General features: G+C 34.0%; 1 protein-coding gene across 11 annotated transcripts in view; it reads right to left on the reverse strand.

The window, feature by feature from the left end:
- GPHN (gephyrin) overlaps positions 1–12,413 on the reverse strand; it is a 227,754-nt gene that overhangs the window by 127,565 nt on the left and 87,776 nt on the right. For all 11 annotated transcript variants that reach the window (XM_031553589.1, XM_031553587.1, XM_031553583.1 and 8 more), the window contains exon 4: positions 2,684–2,776. In XM_031553589.1, coding sequence (XP_031409449.1) covers positions 2,684–2,776 — 93 coding nt within the window. The remainder of the gene's footprint in view (positions 1–2,683; positions 2,777–12,413) is intronic.

Here is a 12,413-nt window from a genome sequence, read left to right on the forward strand (position 1 = left end):
ACACACAACAACAACAACAACAAAAAAGTCTACAAAATGAAGCCTCTACTTTTGACCAAGAACTGTCACAGTAGTTGAGGGATTACAGCATTCATTAATTACATCAACAAGGGTTTCCTTCAAATTCAGGTATCCACTGACTGTTTTTATTTTAATCTATCCACATTTGATTCATTGCTTATAGTCATACAGACAGGGAGGCAAAGGATACTCCATCTGCTTAGCTCTACATCCACTACTGTAAACAGAAATCCTAACATCTAACTTGAAAGCTTCTCCTCATCGACTCGCTAGACCTTTGTAATAAATTCAGGAACCATAGACAGATAATCAAAATCAGATAGCATGAATACCCTTCAAGTATCTATTTTGCTGCAAGAAAACACGTCATAATAAATCACTGACACTATGCAATAATCTTTAGTGTTCAAAATACAAAGTGAGTGGGGAAACAGTAATTTTGGTTTTTTGAACTTCACAAATTTCTGAAACAATATGCTGGGCACTTAAATTGAATTTAAGCAATGAAAATAATTTAAGTAATTATTTGGGCTGCAAATGCTCTCAGAAATCAACTTTATCTTGTACAGTACAATAGCAATTACGTATCAATGATCAGAAAAGAAAGTAGAAAGCTGTGCTTTCTAACTGAAACTATAGAACAATTAAGGAGAACAGGATATAATCATTTTAATTGAAATACAACCTGATGGACTGCTATCACTACTCTCAGGAAAAATGTTCAAATGTCTTCCCCAATCAGATTCAATTATTACTATGTTTAAAATCATGTCTTAAGGATGATATCTCACTAGCACTGTGTCATGATCAAATCATTTAAGTAACAGTTCAGTAATGACATGTGAGTACAAACACCATACATGAAAGATAATAAGAACCACTCATTACACAGTACATGAGTTTTATTAACTCATTCCTACAATTAGTTTTTCTGGAAGTTTTTTATTGCACATTTGATGTTGACATTGAATTTTTCCATTCCAAGTTATCTATCTCCTGGACCCAAAACAGATATTTTACTTACAACACATGTTTGAAAACTGATTTTCTTCCCTTTAAGCACTTATATCAATGTGCTGTTATTATATAGTGTAAGATTAAAACAACTAAGATCATTTTCATAACAGGTCTCTGTAACATCTAATCTAGCCAAACAAATCATCACCACCTGAATTAAATAATTAGTTTGAGTAACAGCAATGAATCAATGTAAGGAGAACACCAGATATTTTAATGTCAAGTTCTCATTTGTTAATTCCTTGGCTCCAGCACTGCTTGAGAATCTGTAATTCATTTTAAGTAGTTTGAAATGCTTCCTCTGGCACTACTACTCAACTCTGCATAAAGTTAATAAATCAGAAAAATTGGAACAGAAATTTCACCTTTTTACACAGTGCTGGTATACAGTCTTGTAAACCATTATGCTACTTTGCAAGTAAGAGACCGGTGGAATCAATGCACTTTTCATCTTTGTGTTGCTTTAGCAATGTGAATCACCTGCAAATTCACTTTCACTAGCTAGTATGCTATCAGTTATCTTGTACTGTCTCCATTTTCTTTTACAGAGATCCATAATTTTTAGTTAAGGTTTCTAATATACAATCTAAAATCATCAGAAATACACAAGCATTTTGTTTACATTTTTCTTTTAGTTACACTAATATTATACAGTAAACAAAAAGCATTTAAATATTCCTAGTGAAAACAAGTTAAACTGCACTCTCAGGTTTAACAGAACACTTTTGTAAATAAAGAGGATTGTAGGCATGTTATGATGGACTAAAAACTACTCTTAAAATTGTATGCGATCATAAACTCAAATGAGAACTTAAGTGAAAACTAAATATGCTAAATTATAGAAATAAACACTTCAGGCATTGAGTTGTATTTCTGCCCTTCAGTGAACAAAGCATATCATAAGAGGTATGTGATTTTATAAGTTCAAATTCACCCAAATTAGAACTACAAATACCAAGTAATTCAATAACAATTATCATTTCATGGCCATGAGGTTATTTGGTTAAGTTTTCTTCTTGTAGATTTGTTTTGTTTTTTTCCCTTACCTGAGCTCCACAGAAATGAAAAATAACTGAATTTCCTATGCAACATTTACTGATGCAGGTTACCTCCATTTCTGCCCATTTAGCTTTTTTGACGATGTGGTTTCAACTGAAGCAACAGCAGCTTTACAAAGTTTTTCTCCCCTGCAATCTATCTCCTATTTTCTAACCTATGAAGTTGTCAACACAGAAGCCTTTAAGAGAGAATTAAAGGAAATCTTTCATTTCACTTTTCTTGCATGGGGCACAAGAAATGTGATATGTATGTTTTTGCTTAGCAGTGCTGTACTGCAGTGCTAAGGAAAATTACACCAGTGCTATTACAATTCTATTATGATTCTACTGGAACTGGAAATCCATTTTACTATGTCACGTTTTAGACTGAAAACTCTTTTGGGTCAGAAACCAAGGTCATATTAATTCTCTTGTGTTGTATTCCCTAAAGCATATTCTCCTTCCAAATTGTGTATCACCTGACCTGTCTAAAGATACTGCCAAGTTAAGTTACAGAGGAAACTTCAGAAAGAATTAACATTCCCACCCCACAAGTCATACATTTCTACATCAGAGGGCATGTTTTTCTTATTCCAGGAGTAACTCACCTCTGGGGTGACATCTCGTGGCGCAAACCCTGTTCCTCCAGTTGTTAAAATCAAATTAAGTTCCTTTTCATCACACCAATCTATCAGCGTCTCCTGAAAGAGAAGATGAAAGCTGCCAGATTTAGCAAGTAATAGCTGGGATACATTTACCTCAGACAGCATTTAAAGAATTGTCTTGAAAATAAACAGAGACACACAAAATAAATCAAGGGAATTGTAAAACCAATCGTGGCATTTTCAACAAATACTAAACTGCTATTATAACAAACATATGGCAGAGTAATACAATCAGTCATAATATTTTTGGAACTGGAAAGTGGAATTCTGTTCTCCATCTCTTGTCCCAAAATGGAAAACAAGAACTCATGGTTGTTCATTTATATCAGTGTTTGTTTGGATTCTGAGATATAAACACAATTCTTCAACACACATAAGTAGAATAGTGCATTTAATTCCAGTTATATGCTTGATTTTTATAACAATAACTTTAGTTTCTGTTTTGCTCTACTTTTTAACAGCCTGAACAAAGAAAGAACTACTTATTTGTAAGTCTGACTATAAGAAGATGTAACAATACACCTGATACAGCAACTCACATTCTGCTTCTTAAAACTACCTTTTCTTTATTTCTTATAACATCTCAATAGGACTGCACATGCTGATCCCAAAGCTGGAAAAAGAAAGCTTCAGAGATGTGTCATGTACATTTAATCTTACAGTATCTTACAGTACCATAGAACTCATAATACTAGAAAAATGTTAAGTTTGATTTGTATTCATTTTTCAAATGACATTTTAACCTACTTTTCAAACTGTGACAAAAAAAAATGAAAAGGAACATAAGCAGAAAATGTATTTAGCCTCAATGTGATTATATCACTTATCCTTTGTATGCTACAGCAGGCAAGCAAAGCAGCTGAGCATCTGCTTGGAGCTCCAAATTAACTAATGTGTACCCACATATTACATAGCAGAGTAACCATTGGCAGAAATCAGACTGATTGGTTATACAGCTATCCTTATTCTCTTCAAGTTAAACAAAGGCAACTGCAGCAATTGAAATTGTTAGCTTCAACAATACAGATACGCACCAGAAAAGTTGTTTTTTTTTTAACAGATTATATCTTCTCTGAGCTTTTATCATCTAAAGACATATTTACTTTGACTCTCAACACCAGCAAACATCAGGGAACACTTGAGAGAATTTCAGCATAGAAATGTCGTTTAGCAAAGTGAGAGCTTGACTTCATATACATACATATATATACATATATACATATATATATATGAAAATTACCATAATCAGGAATAAATGGTGAGCATAAAACAAAGAGAGACATAGCGAGGGTTTTATGAAACATTTATTTTTAGATAAAATAAAACCTGACAAAATCCAACAAGGTTTCAAGTGAAAATAATTCCTTCATCTGTTCTTATACAGCTCAATAGTATACCAGTTAACAGAAAAAAAACCCCACAACAACATTGTGATAGCATATAGAAAGCTACAGAAATCATTATACACCTTGACTTTTCACGTGGACTGAGCATATAATTTGTTTCATTATCTTAGATATACTTATTTACCAAGTTCTACTTTGAGTTAAAAAAAGCATAAGCTTTCAATAAGACTTTCATCTACAAAGCAATGTTAGTATTTCACTGTATTTTAGAATATGTACCTCTAAGACCTTTTAAAGACATGGAAAAATACCTGAAACTGATATTGAGTTTATTTCTCTCTACCCCACAAAATTTTATTCTACAAAATATTCTCATTTATATTTTGAATATCAAAAAAAAAAGAAGAGCTACTCTGATCAACTGAGGAAAAAACGCTTGTGTTCACTTCCCTGCTGCAAGCAGTCCAGCCATATATGCCATTTGCTTTCAATAGACACTAATTTACTTTGTTTTCAAATGAGAATTCCTCCAGATCACTGATCTGATACTTGGCTTGACTGATGCTATACAAAGAAAATTGTTATATAGCAATTTGTGCATTAAGATACTCTAGATCTAAAATCCAAGGCCATGGTATACAATCTGATTGTACCACATGTTAGCTAATGTTACGACCCATTTCAGTCAAGGAATAGCTACATGACTTCCAGACATATATTCTTTTGTGAAGCATCTCAATGTCCAAAATGCAGAACTGTCATTAGACTGAACTGCTGTACATCGGGTGAGTACAGAATCTAAAATTATGTATCTTCTTTCTTCACAAATAAATCCTATTTACTAGGATAATACACTAGGAAAGTACGTTTGAAAATCCAAGCAAAAAATATGTATCTTTTAAATAAATGTTCCTAAACACATAAGTTATTTACAGTATGTCCTTAAAACTGTGATTACTCTCCTTAGCAATCCACATCAAAAAATAAGAGTTGTACAAAACGACACTGTGAATATCAAATTAATTTTCTTTTACAATGATATGACATCATCTTAATTAGAAGAAATTAGCATGAGTAAGAACATGGAAAAAATATATCAATACAACTCCAGTGTCCTTAAACGATACAAGTTAATATACCCATTGCAATAAAAAGAAAAGGGTAAAAGCATATAAGAGTGAAATAAATTCAAAACTGCTCACATGAACAGAAGAGAGAAAAAAATCAAAACTTCTTTCTCTCTTAGTAGCACTAAGACCTGTTGTTATAAGATACAAATGGTTGGCTTTTGAGCCATAAATCTCTCATTCATCATGCAAAACAAGATGGCTTTTTCCATACTTTCTTTCCCTTTGCATACATTTATATTTATTTAAGATTGTTTAAGACTGTTTACTTCTGATTTTCTTCCCAGAATGTGAAAAGGCAAGTTGATGTTAAAGACAAGTAAATAATGTTCTATAACTAGAGTTTGTTACAGTATTTTCTCTACGTGCACCCATGTCTAGAGCACAAGTACAAGTTCATGGTCTTATCACGCACCAAAAACAAGAAGACTCACCAACCTTTGCTGGTTGTAACCAAGACTTGATAACCTATTTCTTAATCTTGCTAAAAACACAGAAACAGCAAAGCTACAGAAAGACAACTGTAAACATCTTTGAGCTGCCAAAACAGTACTAAATGCTTCAAATCTAAGGAATCAGTAAAGCATGTAGGTCTTTGTAGACAATACGTCTCAGAGAACTCTAAGTACAAACATGTAAGAATCATATTCTCCAACAGTCCTGCACACATAACTGCACTTCACAGACAAATGTACTGGAAAAAAAGCACTCAGATCTTGCATGTGCATATTTACAAGCAGAAACAATCTGCATCCCTAGTTTAAGCCAAGTTATTCTCTGCATCTACTTGTTCTGTTTAATGGGCAGTAAGTGGACTGGGTTGAAAAACCTCTAGAAGGCTTCTGTGATCAACATGAGGGACCCAGTTGTGAAAAAGGGTTCAAATGGGAACATTTTTTTTCTGTAACTATGAAGTTTTATCTACAGTACAACTGTAAAAATATAACTGATTCTTGTGGAACCCATTTCAGTTCCTAGCTCCATTTTCTAATAGTAGGTACAATCTTCAATTTTTATTTTATACGTATAGCCACAATTATTCAAGATATTGTTTTCTTTTACTTTTTAAATAAAATTCCAAACTTTGCATTTTTTTTTTCCTGCAGCTCTCAATGTAAATGGCAAATCAATAATATTCAAGATCTTTTAAAAAGTTTGGATTTGAGGATAAAGACAAGAGACGAAACCATTGTAGAGACAGGAAACTACCTTCATGTATCTAATGCAGTTTCTGGTGTAAACACTCCCATGTCTCTGTTATTCACGCATATAATCCACAGAGTTAATGAATGATTTTTTTTTTTTAAATCTACCAGTTCACCTGTGAAAATACAGTAAAGAAAATTTACCTACCAATAGCTGCTGTACTTTGAGATATTTAGTCCATATATATACTCTAAGAGTGGGCGAGCTTGTGGCCTGCCTTGAAGTGTCCTGGGAGGTGCGTTCTAGCGCCTCCCCTCTTCCTGCTTGGTGCATGAAATATAGGGCAGAGTGCATCCGCCACCACTTCAGTTCCTCTTAAATGCACAATCAAACCTGAAAGAGATCCAGAAAGAGGGGAAAGGCAGGTAGGAGACTAATGTACATGCAGACCATACCTCTCAAAGAACATCAGTTACTGACTAGTAACCTTTCTTCTTTGAGTCTGCATGTACATTCCAGCAATGACGCATGCTCAGCAGTTACCTTTGACATTTACTGCCCCACACAAACAACTGCAGCATCACATCACTGAAGGCTGAGACAGCCCTGGATTCTATTGTACTAACACAGTGCTAAAGGGAAGCAAAGATGGAACTCCAGGTGGCCTCATGGCAAGCATACTAATACCACGCAATACTGAGTTTTCTCAGGGTTCTGAAGGAATTTGCTTTGGCCACGGAGGGAAGTCCAAGTCACAAGTCCACACGCAGCCAGATAACTATCTGAACAACCGTTGTGTGAAGCAAGTTGAACTTTTGGACGTCCCCACAGCACAACAAGCAATCAAACACAGTAAAAGACTTAGACCTGTGTGAAGAGAAACAATTGGGTCCTAATGAAATCAAGAATGTGAAATGTAAAATTCAAGAAGCATAAGATCCAGGAATGAGTATTGGAGGACTCATCCCCTGGCTGCTCTTGGAACTTTGCTACTTCAAGAAGAAATTTTGGATGACTGAAGAAAATACCTTACATAGGTAGGGAGTTAGTAAAATGGCAGCCACAAGGATCTGTCTTCTCCAGCAGATGGCTGAGTCACAGGATGCACTGTGACATTCATTCTGACAGAAGCAGAATGAATAAGAATTTAAGAGCTTAACAAGGGAGAAGGAACCATATAATGCAATGGTTTTCCAAGATTATTGTATCATAAATAGTCCAATATGTCCTCATCACTTGTTTTAGGCAACTCGAGGTTGCGAGGTGTGAGAATGTGAATGCGTTCAAACACTTAGAGCAACCACGTAGCCTCAGCAAATTACAAAAAGAAGTCAAAAGAACTACATAAAATAAATAATCCAAAAGATCTGAGATCAAAGCAGCAACAGACATATCATACAGACAATACAGTTTTCCTCTAGAGTATGTATGTCTAGACCATGTATGCCTAAACCTTTTGGCTTGCCTGGGCCACACTGAGAAAATAGAAAATGTCTTGAGTTGCACATTAAAAATATAATATAATTAATGTATATAAGTAACAAAACTTTTAAAAATATATTTTTATTAAAGCATTTAAAAATGAGAGCAACAAAAACATACAACTAGTGGAATATTTGACCTTGCTTTTGTGAAACAAATGCATCAGTCTGGTTTGATGGAAGTGGTTGCAATTCGTAGCGAGTTCTCAAGGTGTTTGTCAGATATTTTTGATGAAATTTCACTTTTCCTGTACTTCATCCTTGCAAATACTTGTTAAAAATATATGTAATGCCAAAAAGTGATGACATGAAAAGACGTGATTGTGAAGTGAGGGACATTTTTTTCCAGTAAGATCAGGCTTATAAAGCCTTGTAAAGAGAGAGTATCAAATTCTTGAGTTTAAGATCTGATCGCAAATCTATACATTACATTTGAAAATCTGCAGGCAAAGTATTCATGTTGACTTAAATTTGAGTTGCAATTATACCAAAAAATTGATGATTTTTCTTTGCAATCTTGAAAGTTCCTCTCATATTCTTTTATCAAAGAGGAAAGCAGGGCTGCATATTTTTTTGGCTGCTCACAGGACCATGTTTAGCCAGTGTATTAAAATACATAGAATTATTTGTCGTAACTTGAGCGTGCCGTAATTTGAGTTTCATTCCAAACGTCTTCATGGTTTGAAACATGGCATAGACTACTTGATTTTCAACTCGAAGATGCATGTTTTGCTCACTTAAATGAGTGGTCAAATCCACCAAAACTGCTAAGTCTGTGAGTCATTTTTAATCTTCATGTTCTTGCACAAATTTTCCTTTTGATTCTGTAAATGAATTGACTTCATTTCAGAAATCAAAAAATCTTTCTGGCATTTTACCTCAACTTAACCTTTTTACTTCAAAAAAGTAAATGATGTCCCCATAATCAACATCCACACTTTTAACGAAATCTTAGAATTTGCAATGATTAAATCCCTTGGACTTTATGAAATTCACAGCCTTGATGACAATTTGTATGTCTTTATCCATTTTTAAAGCTTTTGCACTTAAATTAGTCACTCTTTTTTTTACCAGCCATTGCTGGGGTGTCATCATTAGTTATACCAGATCTGCTGACAAAGTTTAAAATAAATCACTTTCATGTAATTTTTACTACTTCATACATATCAAGAAATTTGAGATACTATATTACTACCATTTATCATCATCCTGAAGCTGTTCAGACCAATTCAGAGAAGTGTTATTTTGCCATGATGAAGCTTATTAGAGAAACAACAAAATCTATTTCCTCAATTTAAATCAGATGGGAATTATCTGTGTTCACCTTTCCAGAGTAATGTAAAATAAAAAGGCATTTGTATAGAAACCTGACTGTTGTGTGGAATTTGATTGAGAAAGGATCCTTGTATAGATCAGGTCACTACAGGTGAGTATATGAAAATATTTTTCCCCAGAGCAATTACTGCCACGGATAAATAAGGAAAAAGTTACAGAGAACCATTTTGAGATAGTAAATTATTTTCCAGGTCTAAAGATCAATGTCAGATGTAGCTTCCAGAGAACACCAAAACATCTAGGAAAAAAAAAAAATTATTTCCAAACTAAGCAGTGCACTTCGTTTCTCCAGATATACAGAAGGTAAGAAGACTTTGCAATGATAAATTACTGCAGTAGTATTACATCAACAAGGAGAGTATGTAAGAGGAAAGAGGACTAAAGTATTCTGGAACTCATCAGGCTGTCTGCACTTCTTCATTATCTGTTCATTAGAAGTAATCTTGGATATCGTGAAAATGATTCTTAAAAGGAACATGGAAAGGATAAAGATCAGTTGAGATTCATCAATGGTTCTTAATGCAAACAACTTGATGACTGCTGCTGAAGGCAATTAAAAATAACTGACAGTGATCATTACAGAAAAATTCTTTTTCTGTGAGTCCCTAGTTTTTACTTACAGCAAATAATAGAAGATTAACAGAATGAACTATTAAAAGGCTACCTCGCTGATTAGGATATTGTTTATTCCTCAACTCCAGAGTATTAGTATCCAAAGTTTACAAAGTAGTAAGACAACCTTTGGGCATTTATTTCTGAACAAAAAGGCTATTCTCTCAGAGGGAAGACTTTTACAGGATTGAGGGTATACAAAATCTCTCTTTTAAACTCAAAGGATTATAGCTATTACCCATGATACTAGGTGAAAACTATTACTACGGAATGTGATATCTTGTACTTCCATTGCGGCTTGCAAAAGTGTCTCAGCATTAGCTGATCCCACTGCAATTAAAGATTTCAGCTGATTATTACACACAGGAGAAAATCGATGCAGAGCAATTCACATTAGAATTACATTTTTTTTCCTCTAAGAGCTGAAATTTTCTGGTCATTTCTCTTATGGAACATTTTTAAAAGATGTTCATTTCTCTTGATACATATTAACAACAGAATTACTTGGAGTCAGGTGGTAATAAAAGCATTCAAAATCCAACAGAGATTTCAAAATCATCTTCCAACTGTTTCTGCAGCTGGTATAAATAAAGCTAAAATCTGCTAGGAAACTAAGGTTGTTCAAACATGTTTTCATGAGTATGGAAAATCTCTCAGGCAAAATAATATGCAGATTGTCAAGCAACCTACAATCTTTGTGCAGTTATTTGTACTGTAATTTCCATTGTTTCTAAGGCCCTAAATTACTGGAAATAATTTAGTGTTATACAGAAAGATATGCCGACATTTTGTTAGATGATGAGGATAATACCTACATGAATACATAGAATATATTAAAATATTAAATATATTAAAAAAAAAAATACATCTTTGTGATTTGGCCGAGGTGGGGATAACCTTGTAAGAAGTATGCCTAACATGGCAGGGTTGCTGCAAATGGAGTAAAAAGAAACTTCACAGAGCAATTGCTTCAAGCTAAATCTTGTCTCAAAAAGTTATCATGACCAGAGAAGTTAAGTAGGACATGAATACAGTTCAAATCAATACATGTAAAGAACTGGAAAGGACGATTCTAAGCTGAATCACATCCCATTTCTCATTTTGGTGGACAAATGCCAAACTTCACTTGCTGAAATGATAAAAGAAATACTAATCAGTACTATCAGAATGAGATAAATATAGAATACTTTCTGTTACAGGAACAACAAGCTTCACAAATACTCGTAGTGATCATACTGAGTCTTTTGACTCCTGCAGAGAAAGTGGTGTTATATTCAGAAATGCTTTACAGTCCCAAAACTTAAACATGCCAGTTCTAACCAAAAATACATTTGGTTTCACAATCAAACACTACAATATCAGAGTAAGAAACACCTGCACTAAGAATTTCATATTTACAGATAGTCTTAACAGTTAATCTTGAAATGAATTACTGCTTAATTAATTAAACGGTCTGGCACTGAATATATTTTGTACCATATGCTCCAGTTGCAAAAGCAAGAACTGTGCCAGAACCAAAAGCTGCAGCACTGAGGGAATAGTAAAAGACAAGTGAAACCCTTACAGGGTCTGCTTCAAGAGGAATTAATGATTTATGAAGTCTAACTCCTTAGCACATGAAAAACTGAACACTCGAGTATCCTTTTTATGAAATGTTTTTCTTACATTGAATTCTAAACCTCAAATGACTTCTATTGTGCTAATCTTAGCAGACATTTCCCACTATAAGTAATGGTTTTGAGAGAAGTATTTAAGAAAACAATTACAAAGTTATTTTAAGTTCCTTTCACTTACTTTATCTGATGTTTTTATTAAACCTTCATAACTATCTAGATGATGTCACTCTTTTAAGCACGACAATTAACATACAGATGCTGCAATTACTCATTATACTTTCATAAATGGTATGTCATGCCTCCCTCCTCCTGATTCCCTCAGAAACAAATAGAGAGAGAATACATTAATGCTCCTCTTTTTTTTTCAGTAGCTTTCCAAATGGATAAGCAGGAAGACTCAGTAATTATAGAAATGTTTAGGGAGTATAGTTGTAGGTACAGCAGGTTCCAGCTGAAAAAGTGCATTCCCATTGTTACCTCTGCACTTGAATCAGACAGTAAGTGGAGCTTATGCATATGAAATGTCTGCTGCTTCACAGGAACAGAGTTCTCCCTGCTAAAGCATGAGTCATTTCTAGAGCTGTGAAACCACGGAAAGCCCTCTGGACTAGGAAGTGCTTGTTCGTTATTTTAAAGATGCAAGAAGACATAAACAGTAACCTTTAAAATATTGAGTTATTTATATATTAAAAAAAAAAAGTGGCAAAAGAAACTTGAGTTGTTTCCACCATGAACCACCTGCACTATACACATACCAGTTTAACATATGGTCTCCAACATGAAAATGTTTATGTAAGTAATTTTTGTAATTTTTTTAATTGCAAAATTTCCCTTTCTGGACATGTTACAGTCACATTGCAGGCATCTGTTCAGTGCAGTTTAGAATAAAGGTATCATCTCAGTAGTAAGTAAAAATATCATATTGCCCCTTTGAAAGAGTTGTATCATCTCCCCCACATTCTACTTCAAGGATTATGATGCATGCAGTGCATGCTATCTCTGGACTACTA

This window comes from Meleagris gallopavo, chromosome 5 (genome assembly GCF_000146605.3).
Source record: "Meleagris gallopavo isolate NT-WF06-2002-E0010 breed Aviagen turkey brand Nicholas breeding stock chromosome 5, Turkey_5.1, whole genome shotgun sequence".
Taxonomy (NCBI): domain Eukaryota; kingdom Metazoa; phylum Chordata; class Aves; order Galliformes; family Phasianidae; genus Meleagris; species Meleagris gallopavo.